Genomic DNA, 22547 nt, shown 5'->3' with positions numbered 1-22547 from the left:
TAGCTTTAGTTACAGTCTCATCAAGTTTCATTTTACTGTATTATTTTGGAATGTTTCTAAAAAATATTCACAACAAAAGTCAATTGGCTTATTTAGAGATTCAAGTTCCATAGTTACTGAGCGCCTGCTGTGTGTCAGGAACTGAGTCCACCTATCCACGCACAGCCCCTGGCGACAGGAGCTGGCTTCCCCCAGGGCTGTGGCGGGGGTGAGTGAGCCCCTCAGTGTGACCACGCAGCAGGACACATCTATTAAAGACGAGTTCATGGGGCACTGCAGGAACCAAGACAGGAGGCTTTTTACTGAGAAAGCACGGTCACTGAAGGCTATCCGAATAAACGTTTCAGTCATATTTTGAAGAACTGAGAGATGACAGCTAATTTAAAAGAATACAGAAAAGAGAACACGCATGTACCATGGTTTAGGGTATATCTGCAATGTCACTAAGGTGGGAGTATATTTGGGACACTCCAAAAAGTTGGTAAAATGGTAAAAAGTGTGAAGAAGAAAAGCAAAGAGAGCGAGGCAGGCAGGGAACCCAGAGCCTGTTTACTGAAGACAAGAGAAGAACCGTCTGGATGGAACGAGATCTCTCAGGAAGGGCCACAAAGCAGGGTCCACTCGGGCAGGAAGAGAGGCCGGGGGTGGGGGTGAGGGGCAGAGGTACTAGGTCGGGGGGTGACACAGGCGGAGGTGCTTTCCTGATGGCCACGATCTCCTGTTGGAGGGGTGAAGTAGTTAGATCTTCTTATCAGTAGGGCTTGGGAGAGGCTGCAGCAGGCTAAGGGTTTGATTAGCTTCAAAGACACCTCTGCCCAGAACTGGCATGAGAATAAAGACAGCAGAAGGCTAGAACAGGAGATCAGGAATTCGTAGTGGCTCCAAACCGCAGTTAGAAAGCTTTTCTCTAGGGAATAAAGTCAGATGGTGGTAGTTTCACTCAGATTCAGAGCTCCAGCGGGTGGCAGTGACAGAAGGAACGGGGTGAGCAGGCACAAACCAGAAGCAGCCTCACCTTCGCCCGTCCTTCCACGGTCCACTCACTACCAAGCCTGCCAGTTCTCCTGCTGATGCTTTTCTTCCTGACATATTACTTTGCTAACTTGTTCTCCTACAGAATTAAAGAGTTGCTAAACAGGATGTCTAAGTCCCAATAGTTACAGATGTCCCTAAGGTTTGACATTTGTTTAGAAACAAATACCTACCTTCCAATTAAAATTATATATTAAGAAATTAAAAGTGTTCTTGTTTTAGTACTAGCCCCAAATAGCTTCATATCATTATACACAGTGTCAAAATGTAGAGTACATTCAGTAAAGACCTAAACTCAAGGATGAAGAAATGCTAGAATGTTCTGGTCCAAAGCCAGGAATGGGAGAGGTCCATATAAGAAGCCAAACAGAAATAATCACGTGGAGATGAACAAAGCAGACTCAGAAGCTGAGGTCAAAGCTCCAACAGTGACAATGCAAACGTGAAGTGTGACAGCTGTCACCAGAGCTTCTCAGACCTTGCCACAGGACAACAAAAGAGAAAGCACCATGGATGGGACAAAAAGACCACTGTTCCTCTGTAAATCAGAAAGCCAGTGCGGTAGTTTGACATTATCTGAACAATTTAAATACCATTTGGTTTCCAGGAAGCCTGTAAGTCAAGACAGTGTCAATGCTCCATACTCACCCAGACCAGGACATTTTGGAACTCATTATACATGTACACAAAGTATCAGTCTTCATATCTGAAGCTGGATACATAACATGGCCCAAATTCAAATTTTAAGAAACAAAACCAAGGGATTTGGATCCAACCTACAACTGAAGTCGCAGTCACATTTCCCACACCTGTAAAGTGTCAATGAGAATTCTCCGGGGAAGTTGGAAGTTTTGGATTTTTCTACATGAAATAATTAGAAAAATAAAAAAGTGTTTTGATTAGTCTAAACAAAATATATTGAAAGATGAGAATAATAATAGCCTCAGGAAAACACTCCAAAGTTTAATAATTCAAATTTATCATTCAATTTTTTGTCATTAAATTCTATTAATTTTCTGGAATGCTGTGGAAGGAGGTTGGCAGATATTCTCTTCAAAAGAAAGCAGCAATAAAATTGGACAAAACTGCCAAAAATAAGTATTTGAAGTCTCTGAAAATAGATCATACAGCACACAAAAAATTCGAAAGCCTGTACTCAAGAAAATATACTGAATCTTGGTAAGAACAGTGGGAGCCTTTGGCATTTAAGCCACAGGCTGTCTTCCCACCACCCCCCTTCCAGATCCACAGATCCATGCTGCTTAAGTTCTTTTCTGGGTGGGTGGTAGGGATAGGCCATGAGGACTGGCGGCAACCATCTCCCCCTCCCCCTCAGCTCCATGCTGCAGAAATTCTACCAGGGGTGGGGGGTAGGGCAGACTGATACTTTGAGAGCGGCAGGCTGTCAGGACAGGAACAGCCTGAGGGAACTGACATTATTTATTTTTACTGAAGCATAATTGATTATATTTATTTGGGGGGTACAGTGTTGACTACCACTATTGTACTACTGTTATCTGTACAATAGGTGATAATCAAATCAATATTGGCACGTTCATTATTGCAAATCATAATTATTCTTGGTGTCCCTTACCCAAGTTCTCCCTAACCCCACACCTCCTCCCCCTTTCCCACCTCTAGTAGCCATAGATTTGTTCTCTCCTTCTCTGAAAGTTTTATTGCTGGCTTTCTTTTATTCTTTTTTTCCTTCTTTTTTAGCACCCACTTATGAGTGAGGACATGCAGAATTTCTCCTTCTGGCTTATTTTACTTAACATAATTTTATCCAAGTTCATTCATGTTGTTGCAAATGGCAGAATTTCATTCTTTTTTTTTTTTTTTTTTTTGTCGTTTTTTCGTGACCGGTACTCACAGCCAGTGAGTGCACCGGTCAGTCCTATATAGGATCCGAACCCGCGGCGGGAGCGTCGCCGCGCTGCCAGCGCAGCACTCTACCAAGTGCGCCACGGGCTCGGCCCAGAATTTCATTCTTTTTTATGGCACAGTAGTATCCCATCGTATGTATGTATCACATTTTCCATATCCAGTCATCCATCAGTGGACATTTAGGTTGGTTCCATATCTTAGCTATTATAAATAGAGCTGTGATGAACATGGGAGTGCAGGTATCATTTTGACACCATGATTTCCATTCCTTTGGGAGACAATCTTCTCCCCAGTGTATGTTCTTGCTGTTTTTGTCAAAGATCAACTAGCTATAAGTATGTGGGTTGATTTCCAGGTTCTCTATTTGTTCCATTGGTCCAAGTGTCTGTTTTTATGCCAGGACCATGCTGTCTTGGTTACTATGGCTTTGTAGAATAATTTGAAGTCAGATAGTAGTATGCCTCTGGCTTTATTTATTTATTTATTTATTTATTTATTTGCTCAGGATTGCTTTGGCTGTTAGTGGTCTTTTGTTGTTCCATATGAATGTTAAGATTGTTTCTTCTATTTCTGTGAAGAACATCATTGGTATTTTGATGGGGACTGCAATGAATCTGTAGATAGCTTTGGGTAGTATGGACATTTTCACAATGTTAATTCTTCAAATCCAAGAGCATGGAATATCTATGCACATTTTTGTATCCTCTTTGATTACTTTCAGTAGTGTTTTGTGGTTCTCGCTGCAGAGATTTTTCACCTCCTTGGTTACATTAATTCCTAGATACTTTTTTGGCAACTATTGTAAATGAGCTTGCTTTCTTGATTTCTTCTTCTGCTAGTTTGTTATTGGAGTATAGAAATGCCACTGGTTTGAGGGTGTTGATTTTATATCCTGCAACATTACTGAAATTGTTTATCAGCTCTATGATATCTTTTGTAGAGTCTTTAGGTTTTTCTATATATATGATAGTGTCATCTGCAGAGACAATTTGACTTTGTCTTTTCCAGTCTGGATGCCCTTTATTTTCTTCTCTTGCCTGACTGCCCTGGCTGGTACTTCCAATACTAGATTAAATAGGAGTGGTGAGAGTGGGCATCCTTGTCTTGTTCCTGTTCTTAAGTTTTCCCCATTCAGGACGATATTGGTGACTGATCTGCTGTAGATGGCTTTTATTGTGTCGAGGTAGTTTCCTTCTATACCTAATGTACTGAGAGAAAATGTATTATGAAGGATGTTGAATTTTGTCAAATGCTTTTTCTGCATCTATTGAGATAATCATATGGTTTTTGTTGATGTGGTGTATCACATTTATTGACTTATGTTGAAACATCCTTGCATTTCTGGGATGAATCACACTTGATCATGGTGTATAATTTTTTGATGTGTTGCTGTATTCTGATTACTAATATTCCGCTTAGGATTTTTGCGTCTGTATTCAACAGAGATATTGGTTTGTAGTTTTCTTTTGTTGTTGTTGTATCTTTCTCTGGTTTTGGTATCAGGGTGATGCTCACCTCAGAATGAGTTTGAGAGGATGACGTCTGTTTCAAGTGTTTGGAATAGTTTGAAGAGACTGCTGATTACTGCTTGAATCTCATTGCTTGTTACTGGTCTGTTCAGATTTTCTGTTTCTTTTTGGTTCAGTCTTGGTAGTTTGTATATGTAAAGATATTTATCCATTTCTTCCAGGTTTTCATATTTGTTGGCATATAGTTGTTTATAACAGTCTCTAATAATTCTTCATATTTCTGTAATTCTTCATATTTCTGTAGTATCAGTTGTAATGTCTCCTTTTCCATTTCTGATTTTTGTTATTTGGGTCTTCTCCCTTCTTTTCTTTTGTTAACCTAGCTAATGGTTTGTCTTTTTCTCAAAAACAACAACTTTTTGTCTCACCGATCTTTTGTATCATTTTGGGGATCTCTTTCATTTAGTTCTCTTCTGATGTGAAGTACTTCATTCCATCTACTACATTTAGGATTGGATTGCTCTTGTTTTCTAGTTCATTGAGGTAAAGTGTTAGGTTGTTTATTTGAAGTCTTTCTATTCTTTTGATGTAAGCATTTACTGCAATAAACTTCCCTCTTAATACTGCTTTTGCAGCATCCCACAGGTTTTGGTATGGTGTGTTTTTATTTTCATTAGTTTCAAGAAATTTTTTGAATTTTTTGATTTCCTTTTAATTTCTTCTTCGACCCATAAGTCACTCAGGAGCCTGTTGTTTAATTTCCATATATTTGTACAGTTTCCAGAATTTTGCTTGTTATTGGCTTTCAGTTTTAATCCATTGTGGTCTGAAAAGATATTTGAAATGATTTTAATTTTTTTAAATTTGCTGAGACTTGATTTGTGCCCTACAATGTGGTCTATCCTGGGGGATGTTCCATATGCTCATGAGAAGAATGTATATTCTATAGTCGTTAGATGAAATGTTCTATAGATATCTGCCAGGTCCAGTTGGTCTAAGGTATAGTTTAAATTGGTTTTTCTCTGTTGATTTGCTGCTTAGATGATCTGTCCAATGCTGACAGAGGGGTGTTCAGGTCCCCAACTATTATCATATTGGAGTCTATCTCTTTCTTTAGGTCTAATAGTGTTTGCTTTATATATATGGGTGTTCTGGTGTTGGATGCATTCATATTTGTGATTGTTATTATGTATCTGTCTTCTTGCCAATAGATCTCTTTATCATTATATAGTGGCTTTCTCTGTCTCTTTTTATGGTTTTTGGTTTAAAGTCTATTTTATCCAATAGAAGAACAGCTACTCCTGCTCATATTGGGTTTCTACTTGCATGGTATATATTTTTCCATCTTTTCACTCTTAGTCTGTATGTGTCTTTACAGGTAAGGTGAGCCTCTTGAAGACAGCAAAAAGTTAGGTTTGGCGTTTTAATCTAATCAGTCAGTCCGTGTCCTCTGAATGGGGAGTTTAATCCATTTACATTTAGAGTGGTTATCAAGAGGTAGTGTCTTACTCCTGGCATTTTATTGCTTTTGTTTAGATGTTTTAAATATCTTTTGTTCTTTTCTTCCCCTTTTATTATTCGTCTTCAATGTTTGCTGGTTTTTGAGGTGGTAAGATTTAGTTTCTTTCTCTTTCTCATTTGCATTTTTGTTTTACCAGTGGGTTTTGTTCTTTCTTGTGTATTCATGATAATGATTATCATTTTCCAGATTCCAGATGGAGGACTCCCTTGAGAATTTCTCACAGGGCTGGTCATGTGGTGGTGAACTTCTGTAGCATTTGTTTGTCTGGAAAATATACTATTTATCCCTCATTTCTGAAGGATAGCTTTGCTGGGTATAGTACTCTTGGCTGGCAGTTCTTTTCTTTTAGTATTTTGAATATATCACCCCAGTTTCTTCTGGCCTGTAGAGTTTCAGTTGACCAGTCTGCTGTTAGTCTGATGGGGGCTCCCTTACAGGTGACTTGATGTTTTTCTCTTGCTGCTTTTAAAATTCTTTATCTTTGAGCTTTACCAGCTTGACTATAATGTGTCTTGGACAGGATCTTTTTGGATTGAATATGTTTGGGGGTCTTTGTGCCTCCTGGATCTGAAGGTCCATGTCTCTCCCTAGACCTGGGAGGTTTCTGTTATTATTTCATTGAAAAGGTTTTCAATGCCTTTTCCTTTCTCCTCCTCTCTGTAATACCCATGATTTGAATATCTGTGCACTCAGGGTAGCCTGCTAGCTCTCTTAGGTTTTCTTCAATTTTTTTATTCTTTTTTCCTTTTTCATGTCCACCTGGGATATTTCGAAAAGACTGTCTTTGCGATCTGAAATTCTTTCTTCTGTTTGCTCTAATCTGCCGCTTAAGCTCTCAGTTGTGTTTTTTATCTCACTGAATATATCCTTCAGTTCCAAGAGTTCTGTTATGTTTTTTAAGATATTAATCTCTTTGTAAATTTCCTCCTTCATATCCTGTATACTTTTTCTCATTTCATTGTGTTCTCTGAGTCTTCTCTTATCTCTGAGTTTTCTTAAGATCATTGCTCGTAATTCCTTTTCAGTCATTTTAAGGGTTTCCTGCTCTATGTGGTCTGATACTTGGGAATTCGTGTATTCCTTTGGTGGTGTCATATTTTCTCATTTATTTGTGTTTCTAGTATCTCTATGTTGATGTCTGGTCAGCTGGTAGAGCAGCTGATTCTTTTATTACTCTAGAGTGGGCTTTGAGGAGAAAGACTTCCTCCTCTATTTGCAGGCTCTGCTGGTGATTCTCCTTGTGTCAATGCAGTTGAGTGTGTGGCAGGCTGCCTTCAGGATGGCGCTGGCTGCTACTGTGGCAATGAGTCATCCTTCCTGCAGCAGTAGCTGTGGAAGTGACTGTGGTGGACCACCTGCACAGAAATGGCATTTGTGGCATGCTCTTGCCAGCAGCCCAGGGCTTCCACATTTGTCCCCAGTCACAGAACGCTCTGGAACCAACATTATTTGCAGCAGAGTATAAAAAAGGCCACACCAAGGGCACTGTCAAAAATAACAGAGATCCCAGTGGTTAATAATCAGGGAAGGCAAATATCTCCACAATACTCCTAAGGTCAAACAAAAAATCAGACCAGCTAGAAATTTAACAGAAATATCCATGGAAACACAGGGCCAAAGAAGCATTGTTTGGGGCTGGCTAGTAGCTCAGTTGCTCAGCTTGTCAGAGCATGGTGCTGATAATGCTAAGGTCCATCCCTATACCAGCCAGCCACCAAAAAAAAAAAAGAAAAAGAAAAAAGCATTGTTAAAATCACATTCCTTCCTGGAGGTCAAGAAGATCTTGTCTACATGCACAGCTGTGCCTTCACAGGGGAGGCCAGAGAGTGTACTTGGGAGCTACTAGTCCCTGACTGAATGTGAGGCAGATTTTAAACTACCCAAACATTAAAGGCGTTTCCCAAGCCACTTACAGATCAAACACCACAGAGTGGAATCCTTTTTTTCTCAAGGGATTTAAGAACAACCCTTGACCAGTCACTGGCTGATCTCTAAGCTATGCTGACACAGAGGTAACCCTTGGGAATCCAGACTTAAAAACAAGGAGAGGAATGACCACTGAGGAAGACACTGCAGGAGAAAACAGAATTTACAGAATTAATCCAAGCAAGTCACTAAACAAATAAGCAAGAAAATAGCAAAATAAGCTTTAGAAGGCAGAGGAAATCAGAATCCACAGTTGCTATAGTGTACTATCTAAAATGTCCAATTTTCAACAACAACAAAAAAATGTGAGACATTAAAAAAAAAAATTCTGAGCAATAGAAACTGCCTTTGAGAGGGGCTCAGATGATGGACAAAGCAAAGACTTCAAAGAAGCTATTCTAAATATACAGTACTCAAAGAACTGAAGGAAAATGAAGAATTAAAGGAAAGTATGATGGCAATGACCGCTGAAATAGAGAATATCAATAAAGAGAAGTTTTTTTAAAAAAGAACCAAATGGAAATTCTGGAGATGAAATGTACAATAAGTGAAATGAACAAGTCACTAGTGGGGCTCAACAGTAGGAGAGAGCTGACAGAAAAGAGAATAAGTAAACCTTAAGAGAGATTAATAGAGATTACACAATCTGAAAAACAAAAATAAAAATAAAGAAAAATTAACAGAGCCTCGAAGAGCTGTAGGACACATCAAGAATACCAACACACACATAATGGAAGCACCAGAAGGAAAGAAGAGTGAGAATGGGACAGAAATAATATTTGAATAATAGCTGAAAACATTCTAAATTAGATGAAAATATTAATCTACACATCCAAGAAGGTCAAGAAACTCCAAACAGAATAAATACAAAACTGTTGAAAACTAAAGACAAAAATCTTGAAAGCAGCAATAAAAAAAATGATTCACATAGAAGAGGCACACAGTAAGATTAAGACCTCTCACAAGTACAATGGAGGCCAGAAGGCAGTGGGATGTCATACTTGAAGTACTGAAAGAAAAAAAATGCCAACCAAGGACTCTAAGAGAATTCTATATCCAGCAAAACTATCCTTCAAAAACAAAGGATAAATTAAGACATTCTAAGATAAAAACTGAGATAATTCGTTGCTAGCTGATCTCTCTTACAAGAAGTACTAAAGGATGTTCTCCAGGATTAAAGAAGTGACACCAGAAAATAATTAAAACCCACATAAAGAAAGAAAGGGCACGAGTAAAAATAATTATATACAAATTATACTTATAGAATCGTACTTATAAAATACAGTATAATTACATAGTTTTATCCTGTCTTCTTGATTGACAAAAAGCAACTGCAAGAAGTTTATTATAAAGTTGCACTGTTGGACTTATATACAGAGGTACCATGTATGACAATACAAAGGAGTCAGTAGAGAATGAAGACACATAAAACATGAAATGGTACCAGCTGGCAATTCAGATCGATGGGAAGAAACAAAGAGCACTGAAAATAGTAAATAAGTTGGTTAATATAAAACGGCTCTATTAATATATTTTTTCTCTTTTCTTTTAGGTTCTTTAAGAGACATAAGACTATATAAAGCAATATCTTTAATACTGTATTGTTGGGTTGATAACATAGATAAAAGTAATATACAAGACAATAATAGCACAAAGCAGGAGAGGAAACAGAGGTATACAGAGTGAAGTTTCTGTATTTTGCTGGAACTAAGCATTAATCTGAAATATATGATAATATAATATTAATCTGAAATATTAATACTAACTTAATCAGTCAGCATTAACTTATCAGAATAAATTAAGACATATATTGTAATCTGTAGAGCAACCACTAATACCTTAAAAAATAGTTAAAAAATAATCCTCTGAGTACAAAACAATTCCCAAATGTGCCCACTTCATGTCATCACATGATTCCTAATCTTTGAGTTCTCCCTCAAAGGCTGGCATGATGTCTAGAAGACAAAGGGAACAGAAGGACAGCATGGCCCCCACACATAAACCATGCGTGGAGGGAACTCCCAAGAATGCTTTTGTCCTGCTTCGACAAGCAACCCACCCCAGCACTTACCCATCTTCTTGATGTACCAGTTCTTTCCACCTTGAGACCCATTCCAGTACAGGGCCCCCACCGAGCTCACCAGGGCCATGACCAAGAGGATGCCAAACAACACCAGGATCTGCACATTGGTCACTTTCTCAACATTTGACCTCTTGAGAGGTGCTTTGGTTGAATTCTGTATGAGAGAATTTAAAGTCACAGTAAGGGTCACAGAAGAGATTTGGGGGCAAGGGGTGGGGACAAAGAGAAAAAAAGGCAACCAAACTCAACAACTAAAATGTAAAAGACTTTTTTTTTGTTTTTGCCAAATAACCAATGAAATTAAAAAGTGTACTACATTCCTGAATCAACAACTAATTTTAAGAAGATACACTCTACCAGTTTAAAGAACACACTCTAACACTATATGATTCATTCTGTACTTATGATTATATCTTAGCGTAAAATTAGACACTTTCATTATGTTAGAACATAACAGGTTCTAAATAATTTAAGTCCCATTTCAAAAAACTCAGAACACTGCTAATTCAAGAGAAACTTAGAGTTTCTGTACCAAAAAAATCTAGAGAGAATCTTCAAAGTGGTAACACAGCTGTCCAATAAATATAAAGAGATTTGTAAAGTGCACATTTTCCCTCCAGTAGCCCAAAATTTGAGAAAGAAGACATACACAAACACATACACACCAATAATGCAAAACAGAACATTAAGAGGTATCCAAATAAATGGATGGACAAAAAGTTCTCTTGGAGAACTGTGCACAAGAGATGAGCAGGAAAAGTCAGGAAGGGCCCAGGGACTGGAAAAACCTGAACAGTATCCTAAATCAGGTGCAGAACGAAGACAGTAAGCAAACAAAAGGAGGACAGCAGTGTTCCACAGGCTCAGCCTCTGCTTTCTCCCTGCTGCTGGGCACCCGCCCAGCCACAGCCCAGGCCAGTGCTGGGAGGCAGAAAGATTCGCTGAAGCCGGATTCAAGGATCACGGCATTTCAGGTGGAATATTTGCACCTGGATCCTCTCAGCAGTGGAAAAATCAAGAAAGCTGTTTGAGCAAGACACTTAATGCACCTGAAGTCGTTTTATTAAAAAATTTCTGAAGGTAGCTGTGGTGGGCAAAATAACAGCCTCCCAATACTGCCCACATCTTAATCCCTGGACCCCACATATATATATATTATTCTATATAGCAAATATATATGAATTATATATAATATGCTCTGTGTTATTTTATATTTCAAAAGGGATTTTGCAGATGTGGTTAAATTAAGGATTTTGAGATGGGGAGATTATCCTAGATTGCTCAAGTGGTCCCAATCTCGTCACAAGGGTTCTCAAAAGGAGAGCCTTTCCTGATCAGAGAGATGCCACGTTGGTGGCTCTGAAGATGCAGGAAGGGCAGCAGGAGCCCAGAAGTGCAGGCAGCCCCAGCAGCCGGAAACGGCGAGGGCCAGACCCCCCTAAGCCTGTGGAACAGGACGGCCAGCATCTCGAGCATTAGTCCAGTGAGACCCACACCAGACTTCTGCCCTACAGACTGCAACATAATACCTTGGTCTTGTTTTAAGCCACTAAGACTGTGGAGATTTGTTACAGCAGCCATAGGAACAAACACAGTAAGACAGCGGTGGCTGAAGGAGACACTGAGAAGACGAAATCCGAGTGGGAATTAATTACAATAAGCCATTCCTGGAGGAAGATAACTCCTGGATCAAATCAGAAGCCAGAACTGGACAGGGAGAGACGGGCACAGAGCTTCTGTCCGCAAGGCTCCTTCCACGAATCGTGGTCCTGGCTCACCAGAGGCAACACTGATTTGCCCAGATCTAGGGCCGGCCCGTGGCTCACTCGGGAGAGTGCGGTGCTGATTTGCCCAGATCAAGTGATCTGAAAGCCCGTAAGGCACTAACTGACCATAAGAGTGGTGCCTTGTGCCAAACTTAAGCCAGTACTCAATTCATCTGATCACTAAAGGAGCTAGGATGAAAATATCTCTAAAAATAAGAATACAAATAAAGTCCCAATATGATATGAAATGGTGATAAAAATAGGAGGTAACTCACTCCCAAGCTCCACAGAGAAGCTCACACCACAACGCCACTGAAACTGTTGTCTGGATTCTACCACCAAACCCAGAAATAGCACTGTCACCTTTGGGGGTGGGGGAGTTAGGGAATTGTCATATTGGTGATTCTGAAAAGCTAAGTCCTTTACATAATCTAAACAACACAGCAGCATTCTCCTTCAAGCTTTTTCTTTTTTCACTTTAGTTCTCCAAATTATTCATCTTTTACAAACTTTAAAAAAAAAATTCCTCTCGAATCCAAATGGAAATCCATTAGTAAAGGCCAACTTATCATCAATCAAATTCCATATAAAGGTCAACTGGAACAACACAGCCACATCTGGTCTCATGGCAAGAGCCAGCAGCCAGTTACGAGACGGTTTATCCTAATATTTTAAAAACTAAAGATGATCTTATCATTTCTAATAAACATTTACTGAATGCACAGACAGAAAAAAAATACAATAAACATCATTTCTATGACCCCATTAGTCACTGACTTCTGATCTTTTCCAGTAGTAAAATTCCGGCCAGTTAACAAGGTTAGGAAAATTTATCTTTCATCCAACACAGGAGTAAGAACCCCAGAACTTCAGGCTTCAACATGTGCACTTTGTGGAAAGCCATCCCCTGAACATTTCTATTTGCAATGATGAGCTTTTCATCTTAAATTTCTACTAACATTGTAAGTTCTTCTATAACATTCTTAGAGACCACTGCTACTTGGGTATAACAGAGTTGTGAATAGAAACAGGTCAAAATGCAGATTTTAAAAAAGCTGAAATTGGACTGAATCTTACACATCTTTCTCCCTCCTGAGAAAGCACATGGTTAGAGCACTTACTCTGGAGCCTGACTGCCTATGTCTGAACACCAGCTCTCTCTTACTCGGTTTGTAACCTGAGGTTTCTTAGACACTCTGTCCCTCACTTTCCTCATCTACAAAGTGAGAACAATAATAGTATCTTCTTGACAGAGACATTGTGAGGAATAAAGGACTTATATATAATATATATGAATCACTTAGAATAATGCATGATTTGTTGTAATTAATGTTTGCTATAATAAATGTGATAATCTCTCTCCCATTAAATCAACCAACAGAAATCACAGATTGAAATATTTCTACATGTAACTACACTAAGTATGAACTGAGGGAACCTCGAAGGGTAGTTGAGGTGAGAGTTTAAAAAAAAAAAAAAAAGAAAAACTGGAAAGGTAGAAGAGCCCGGAGCAATGGCTCTTCCTCTCTCCGGTCCAGCAGCACAAGCACAGCTGGAAACGCTGTTTCACAGACAGGACAGCCTGTGGCTGTGTGTGCTGTATTACATTCCTTTTGAAAGCTCCTGATTTCCACTTGTTCTTTCAGCCCTAGTGGCCCAGCTAGTCTAGCACAGATGTTTCTGGAGTTTTCCATCATTCTGTACTGGAGCAGTCGACTTCAATAAGCCTTGTCATGTCTTGGGACAAAGAAAAGTGCCTCACACTCACGGGATGCCAACTTCACGAGGTCACTTAGTGTACCTTGCTCACTGAAGAGAGGATGGGAGTGTTAAAGTATAAATTCACTCTTATACCTTAGCTACAACGTTGCACTACCAACGTATGACTTAGAAAAACAATATTACACCCTGGAAAAACAGTGTAGAAAGAATCCTGGAGAGTGATTAAATATGCACAATCTTGAAACTGGTCTTGGGGGCTTGCCCAAATGTGAGCTAGCTACCCCTGATCTCTCTGTCATGTCATCATAGCAAACAAGGTGCAATCTGTGGTTCGCGGAACTCCAAAGGCATTCGGCAGTGGCTACTGGCACCGGACCACGGAAGGTGGTGGCTGCTCTCTAGGTGGCAGAGCACTAAACCATTCATCCAGGTAGTCTTTGCATGCAGGCTGCTCACAAACAATAAACCTGAAGCATTCTAATCAGCACCTATGAATGCATAAGGACCTAGCAGGAGGGACAGATGACGTACATCTCAGATACGCTGAGTAATCTTGATCCTCTCACATTCACCAACTATTCACTTTTCTAACTGCCACGGAACCCTCCTCGCCCTCGCCCCAACACACAACCCTGCCACATTCCCCTGTGCCTCAGGCCCTACCCTTCCAGGACCTAAGCTTCCCTATGCCCTCCCCTCTGTCACGGGCTCTCCTGCTCCTTGCCTCACCCAGCTGAGGACATGCCTTTCCTAAAGCCCTCCAGCCCCATTTCCAAGTCGGTGCTCCCACAAAGACTCGCATCCACTGGCACCTACCTGGTGGTGCTTCCGAACCTTCATTCCTCCAATGCCATGTTAAAAGATTCGCTGATGAAATTCATACCATTCAGCTACCCGACCTTCTGCCCCTCCCCCACAGCCAGTCCACGGACCCCTCAGCACTCCCCCTCACTCGCTGAAGACGTGACAACTGGCTCCTGGTATTTCCTCTCTGCCCCACCTTGCCATGATCCTATCTCCAAAACCACAGCAGCAACCCATCAAATGCCTTCGTCTCTCAGTTCCTTCCTTCTCAGCATTAATGGCCTTCAGCCACCTTTAGCTTCCTACTTCCAGGTCTCACCATGCTATAAACCCTCTGCCCCCAAAACTCAAAGACTAGTATCCAACAAACTGATCAGCCTGTCACTCAGCAACTTGATAATCCCCTTCCACTTCGGTGAGTCTCTCAACAACCCTTCCGTGTCTTCATTGCATTAACTAGCTGGTGTAGCCCAGGGGCCCTATCACTTCATCTGCTCTAATATTTAACTCTTTCTTCCTACTATCATTTGACCTCAAAGAGTCTCCTTTCTCCAGCTCAATATCTAAAATGTGCTTCTGCCCATGGACAGTTCTCAGTGTCCAGTCAACTGGCACTGCCAAACCTGGGTTGGATGGCCCTTCTACAGATACCCACAGCACTTGGTAATGACACATGTTATAACAATTATCTCTCCACTTTGTAATTCTGTATTACTTCTTAGTATACATGGTTTCCAGAGGGTAAGTGTGGGTCTTTCACTACTGTATCCATTTGGCCTAGCACACGACTTGGTGCATGGTGGTCACCAAATATTTTTAAATTAAGAGATATAGCCAAATGTGTGCCTTAGAAGTTATACAAAAAAGCCGACAAGCCAATTATCATTAATAGCAACCATTAGCAAAATAAGATGCCCAGTGATATCAAAGAAATGTAAGAAATGGTACATAGGGACATTGATTTATGTAGAACTTCAAAATCTGTCTGGCAAAATATGTCATAATATAAACATGGGTTGTAAATTCACAAACAATAACTTTTAGGAAACATTAACAGAAAAAAACAGCAAAACCATTTTAACTTAATATTTTTTCTTTGGTATATAAAGAACAAGCATTAGTTCAAAAATAATTGATTTTTAATTGTCTAGAATTCAGTTAAATAAGAAAATTTACTGTAAAATTCTAGTTAATGGAGTGAAAAGGACATGTAAAGAGAGAAATTAAAAAATTCAGAACTAATCCCTCCGCTAAGTCCAGAAGGCAAAATAAAACTGATTGTCCCCCTAAATCTAGAAAACAAAGAGCATTTATATTTCAGGCAAGAGGTAACAAATATCCAATAAGATAACAGAAATCCAGAAGAAACTACCTGATGAACTAAAAAATAGCACTTCTTTTCCAAATTTAGGTTCACAGAGGAATCTGAGTTTCCTAAATGCGAAATCTGCATCTTCCACCCTCTACTTAATAAAAACAGAATAAATTTTTTAAAAAACTAAAATCAGTATTGTTTTTCAGCATAGAAAATGTTTTACCTGCATGAGTTTGGTGTCGTGTCCAGTATAAACAACTATGCCAAAGACCCACTGAGTATTTCTAAGCTGTGTACCTCTTAGTAAGATCTGGTCAGGCCCAAGGGCAACAGGGCTAAAAACAAGAAACAACATTTACATTTAATGATAGGCTGACAGTGAGCATGAGCTTTCCCCTTAAACAAAAATTCACAATAAATCAAATGTTTCCTTTAGTCAAATTTGAACTATTTTGCTGAGAAACAGGAGCGATACAAGTTTCCCTTGGCTTGATCTACCCCCAAAAAAATTACCCATAGAAAAGGTTTATTTTATTCATTCATCCCTGCAGAAAAAGGGTTGTTTTTTTTTCCTATAAAATGTTAAAGGAAATTATGTTCCTTACTCAACACTCAAAAGGGAAATTGCTAAAATAACAACCAGAAGCTTATTCATTCGGGAAACCCAGTTTATTTTATAGACTATTATAAGAAAAAGAAAAAAACCCAGTAAACCTATCATATCAAATTTGTCAAGGATGACAAATGATTAAATAAAGACCTCAGTGATATTTAGAAATTCAAAGTGAGAGCGTGTAGAGTGGCTGTATGTGCTAAGTGAGAACCAGGAAGCAGCCACACTTAGTTGATTCTGAGCTCATTCCCATGTTTGGGTCCTTCCAAGCCTGGGGTCTGTTCCAAATACTAAGGACAGCCCCACAGGCTGTGGGAGGCATTGGTCAGAGGCCTGCAGATAAAAGATGGGTAAAAGATAGCACCTGCGTCCCAACATTGTAACAAAAGATGACTCAAAAAAACAAAGCAAACGCCAAGAGGACAAAGACAACAGAATATAGACAACAGGGCACGGAATATTCTGGAGAAAGGGTAATTGTTGGCTTCATTCAGCTTTCTAAGGACACACTAATGCTACTTAGAAGAATGCTAGCAAAAGAATTACTCATTTCTCTAACAAGTGCATTAGCTTGTATAGACCTCAGACACCACTTCTCGACTATTCTGGACAATTTCATATGGCTCAAACCATTTCTCCTGCCTGGCAGGTTACAGGCAAAAGAGGAAGAGGCCACGTCCTGTGAACATCATCTGATTTAAGGAAGTTTTAAACTGATTGAAAGGTGCTTCAAGAAAAGCTCATTGCTAAGCTAAACATGAAAAAATCCAACTATTTTAAAATATTAGGAAACTAGAAAACAAACATTTTTCAAAGCTCCAGAAATTCTTGGTCACGCTAAAAAAACTTTTAAAAAAAATAGAAAGAGAAGGAAAAGTGATACCTTTTCCCATCTAAGTGCAAGTTTCCAGTGAAGTCATAGAGGTGACGATTGGGCCCTTCACATTCTATAATTCCAGACAACTTCATCAATACCTCCCTCGTTTGCATGTCAGCGGTGAGACTCAGACCCTACAACATTAAACCAAAAGAGAAAATTGAACACAGTCTTCTGTGTTTAAGGACCATATTCAGCATCCCCATCACTAGTCAAAAAGAAATAATGAGTCACCTACAAAGCAATAATTTGGGGGATCTAAAAATGAATCAAACTATCAGCCCTCTCAAGGCAGACTTTACTAGCAGCTTTTGACACAACAATCTAATGCAAAAGCGGCAAAAGAATTCAATGAAATTCCACCAGTGTTGAAAACATCCATGATTAAATAATAATTAAATACTCAAACACATTATAGAAAGTGTAATCTATTAGCTGTACTCTAACACTGGTCATAAAAAATATCACGTTAATATTTTATACTATCTAGCATAAGTTAACTCTTCCTTAAACGGAAAAAAATTAACTAAAGCAAATATCTTCGGTAGAAAAAAAAGATATGTGTACAGAATTAATGAATCAGCTTTATACAGCAGAAAACTTTAAGTTTCAAAATGCTTAAAATTTTAATGCATTAAAGACTATTCTTCACTCTAGAATTAAAATATATGGTAATAATAGCATTATCTAAGGCATGGAAATTTTGTAATATGCCACCCTCTAGAATTAGAACCTCAATTACAGCAATGCTGTAAACAAAGGTGACCAGAGCCCATCTATTCCTCGTGTGCACCGTGGCTGCCGTCCCCACCACCCAGGAGCTCCAGGCATCCCTCTCTCCAGTGTCACAGGCAGGGAGCTCAGCACGACGCAAGCAAGGCCTCAGGGTCCTCGTGACCCGAAGTGCCACCAAGTCCACTTTGTCTAGCTCTCCTTTCATGCTCAGCGAGTTCCCTTCATAATAAAAGGCATGTTGTTCGCACAACTTCCTTCAGGGTGAAGCCATCGCTCTAGAAAAGACACTGACTGGTACATATGGAGACCATCGTTGCAATTCGGACCTCCACAAAAACACAGTCACAAAAGGTCGACCTTACCTGTCGGATTTTCAGGTTTGTCTCCCCATCTAGATTAGCTGTTTCGACATAACACATTGCCTGAGGTTCACTAAGGAGGGGGGGAAAAAGGCAAGTTTAGTAAGGTCCTCTGCATAAACTCACAGCTCATGCAATCTCTACTACTGAAACTGTCTGCTGGTCAGCCCTTCAAAATGAATTGTTACAAACGACCTCGTCAGCAGGAGTAATGGATGAGAAAGGACACACACTCGTCTTCGGGGCTCAACAGCAATATGGGGTTGTTTGCCCACATGGTCCGCCCTTGTAGGCCCCACATGATGACTATTTGGCCTCGAGCAGACAGGATGACCGAGGAGGAAGGGAGGACAGGGCAGGTCTGAAGCACGCGGTGCTGCAGCTAAGGCCCCGCCACCGCCACCGGGCTGGGGGGGCTCACGTCTGAGGCCAGGCCTGCCCCTGACCCAAAGCGCCGCCCGGGCACGGCAGTACTAACTCTACTTTTGAGGAAAATCACAGCAGGAGGAGCTGAAGGATCGAGGGCGTGGCAAGCCTTTGCTTCCCTACACTTGTTACTATGTCAAAAGGCAACTTTTTAATTAAAAGACCTAATTTTAAGGACAGAAACCTCAAAGAACAGAAACAAGCATAACAGGTACTGTACTCCTGCTCCTAACCTTTGGGTTTAGGTCAGCTGGCACAGTGAGTGATTAAGGGAATGGGCTGTCCTGTATCGGGGAAGGCCATCAAGGGCTGTCGGGAAGGTGAAGCAGGACAATGTCCTCAGCAGGCAGCTCGGCACAAAGTACACACCCAGCACCAAAAGCGAGCATCCCCAAAACATGACGTCAGCTCACACAAACAATCCCATTTTAAAACCAAGTGTTCTAAGGGTCACAGCCAACACTCATCCCCCAAACTATCAAGTGATCAATATTCTAATGTTTCCAAGAGGTTTTCTGGTTACCGATCAGTAGGGACAAACGTGAACCCTGCTCCATGCTCACGGTGCTATCCCCCTCCACAGGCCTGGGCTCCTACTTTCAAATCTTTTATCTTGAGTAGAAAATTAATGCTAAAGCATAAAATCTAATGACTGATCAGATCCAATACAAGAAACACTGTCCACGATCACACAAAACACAAACACTATCTTTGATTCTCAACAGCATAGGAACACAGGACGTTACAGTCTTAACGTCATCTAACTTCACCCTGAACTCAAGAAGAGAAGTGTACTCCTATCCTAATTCTGGTTTGCCTTCTTTGCTATATACTTATGTGCATCAAGCCAAGGAAAAGCCCGGGGCTGTGTTGCCCTCTATGTACGCCACTGAGTGACAGCACCTTTCCGGTGCAGAACTACCTGGAGATCACGGCAACAATCCTCAGACAGAAAAGGAGCAAACCGTGGAAGGATGAAGAGCAAACACCACCGCAGGCCCCGTCTACACTCACAGCACGCCCTCAGGCAGCAGCACTCTGACCCCTACTCGAGGGCGGTGTGGGTCTGCAGGACAGACTGCTGGCCGGACCCTTCGGGAAACTGGTCTGAGATCTCAGTGTGCTGCATCTTCGATATTACTGAACAGACCAATCCACTGCTCTTGAATCGGTGTCCCTCTAAATAAGGAGTACACCAGCACATCCAGGAGACGAAAAAGGAGGCAATACACGGAAAAGTCAGGAAAAGTACAAAGGAACAAATGGAAGAAAGAAAACTCAGTGTTGAGGCAGGAGCAGCAACTGGGGAGCAACGGTGAACGGGAGAGAGAGGAGGTGGCGACTTGCAGGAAAGGCGGCTCAACATTCCCGCAGTCACCACGTAACATGGCATTGCTCTTAACATTTACTTCAAAAAATGTGCCCATGGGCACACCTGACCTGGAGGAGAGCAGGACCATGTCTGCTGGAAGATACTGCCCGTTGACGACCTTCACAATGTCTCCCACTGCCACCTAGAGAACCAGGGACAAGGACAGACAAGCAGGAAAGAAAAGAAAGCACAAACGGTGATAACAGTGGTTAGATATTCGAAGGAAAAATTACTACATAACTAAGCCATGACATTTAACAAAGAGAAGCCTGAATTATTTTCCTTGAAAGAAACAAAAGGAAAACACTTTTAGGCAGACAGCTTGTAACACTGCCTTTTTGCAATAATGTTTCATGAAAAAGAAAAGGAGAGGGAGGAAAGGGATGTGTTGAAACAACCGTAGAGATCTCACTTTCCTACAGTTACCTGTCCCTTTACAAGTTCTTGAACATCTGCACAGCTGCACATGGCAGGGCAGAGAGGTTAGCACACAGCCCCAGAGCCTGCCTGGATGCCTGGGTTCCAGTCCCCCACTGCACCCCCTGACTAGTTGTGTAACCAGGAGCAAATTAAGAAACTCTGTGTGCATCAATTTTCTTATCTATACAATGAAGATAACAGCATGAATTTCATGGCGTTACTATGAGGATCAACTGAGTTAACACATGGAAATTATTCTGTATTTTACAAATAGGGAAACTGAGGCTTAAAGCGAAATAACTTGACCAAGGTCAAATAGCCAGCGAACATTAGAACCAGGATTCAAAATTGGGCAATCTGACTGGAAGGCCATTGCTCTGATTAAAATGTTATGCTAAATTCTCCCATGAATAGTGCATCTAAAAAGCTCCCCAGAAACAACATGTAACACAGAGAAGATTAATATAACTTCCAGGATATTACCAGAAACATAGTCATGGCCAAAGTCAGAGACCACCTGGGGAAACACACCCCACTGGACAGAGGACCGCAAGCCAAGGAAATAGGCTGTAGTCTCCAAAACAGTCCTATGGCCAAGTGTCTATTAATCCTTGAAAGCTACATCACAGCAGCACCAGGCTGGAGAGAATGTGGCCTTCAAACCAGACAAGACTGGGCTCAAACCCTAGCTTCACAGACACACACCTCACCATCCTGGCAAGCTGCTTTGCCTCTCAGAGCCCTGGTGTCCACATTTCTAAAACAGGAAAATACTAACCACTGGCCCTGTAAGATTGATGCAGCCATCAAGGAAGTACATGGCATGAAGCAGGTGCCTGTAAGTGTCAGTCCCTACCAGCATAAGTGTAACTGAATGGACCCCGTGAGTGTGAAAGTTAAGGATTTCAGGATACTCTGACCCAAGCCAGAGACCGTTCCTAGTGCAATAGTAATTGCAAAACTCAGAACCAGCACTTATGTTTTCTGTTTCTTATCCTAACCATGTTACTATTCTCTTAGAAATCAAGAATTTCAGACTATGTAAAACTTTTGAAAAACTACTGGATCTGGTAAGCTGGCAGGTGCCCATCTTTAATTTTCTGCTGCGGAAAAGGAGGGTGTACTGAAAGGTGTCCTAACTGGTGCTTTGAATCGCTTATCAAAGTGTGTGGGGAAGTCTAAGTAACCAAGGTCAACACAGAAAAGGATGGTAGAAATTAAATTCCAGAACCACCGTACATTTGAAGTTAGTATCTAACTTAAAGGCACAAGTTGTTATGCAATTTAAAGGTAAAAGAAAGACATATAACTAAAGTATATTCCATGACGAAGAGAAGTTAAAGAATACACGCTACAGAGCTATTTCAACAACCATCAGTACAAAAGCAAGGGGTACTTACATAAAAAGCAAAAAGCTCTGAAAGTGTTCTTTTAAAGTAAAAATATTTTATATGAATAGTTTAACTACACAGAAAAAAACAGAAGCAATTAGTTAGTAAATAAATAAATTTAAAAAGCCACTAGAAAGGAAAATGAGTCATGTTTTCAAATGAAAAAGGCAGTGGGATTTTTTTTTTTAATTCAAAGTGGGAGAACAAGGGAAATTATGGCTTTCTCCCATCTTTACTTTCTAAAAAAAATAAATGTTTATATCCCAGTAACCAAGTACTAAAAAGTTTCATGTACTCAAGAAACTACTGACTTGGAATTTTGTTTGAAAGTGCTATTCGATTTGATGTTCTCACACAGGACTGTCTCTTGCGTGTGTGATACTACCTGAAAGAACTAGTACAGTGGGAAAGAAACCCCATCACATCCCTGAATCCACTCTAGCCTCAGAGGGTTCCTCAAGCCTCTCAATTTGAAGCAGCAGCTAAAAGATCCTCTCAAAGTCCATCAAAGTTCTAGTGATCCACCCAAGAGCTGGCTCTCAGCATTCCACCACTCGGCCACAGCCCACGGTAGCTGACTTGAGCTTCAGCCTTTCAGACTAAACTTCCCCCTTGCCTGACATCTCTGGAACCTGTTGCCATGGCACTCTGCCTCCTGTCCCCTCCCACGTTCTCATCCTCACACTGAACTGCTCAGTTCTGCAGCTGCACCCTGCTCTCCCAGACACCCTGTGGTTTTACCCAGCTGCCTCTGTCCTGAGCAACGTCTCTGGAGAGAAGACTTTCCTGACCTGCACCGGTGGGTCTAGACTAGCTGCCCCTCCCAGG

General features: G+C 40.7%; 1 protein-coding gene across 1 annotated transcript in view; it reads right to left on the bottom strand.

Moving 5' to 3' along the window:
- ATP8A2 (ATPase phospholipid transporting 8A2) overlaps positions 1 to 22547 on the bottom strand; it is a 584662-nt gene that overhangs the window by 424669 nt on the left and 137446 nt on the right. Inside the window, exons 10-14 of the mRNA XM_063101556.1 lie at positions 19977 to 20050; positions 18114 to 18183; positions 17023 to 17150; positions 15750 to 15861; positions 9908 to 10073 (exon numbers count right to left, since the gene is read on the bottom strand). Of these exons, the coding sequence (XP_062957626.1) occupies positions 9908 to 10073; positions 15750 to 15861; positions 17023 to 17150; positions 18114 to 18183; positions 19977 to 20050 (550 nt within the window). The remainder of the gene's footprint in view (positions 1 to 9907; positions 10074 to 15749; positions 15862 to 17022; positions 17151 to 18113; positions 18184 to 19976; positions 20051 to 22547) is intronic.

Source organism: Cynocephalus volans, chromosome 7 (assembly GCF_027409185.1).
Source record: "Cynocephalus volans isolate mCynVol1 chromosome 7, mCynVol1.pri, whole genome shotgun sequence".
Taxonomy (NCBI): Eukaryota; Metazoa; Chordata; class Mammalia; order Dermoptera; family Cynocephalidae; genus Cynocephalus; species Cynocephalus volans.
Note: the sequence above shows the minus strand (reverse complement) of the source record. Positions and strands in the feature narration are given on the sequence as shown.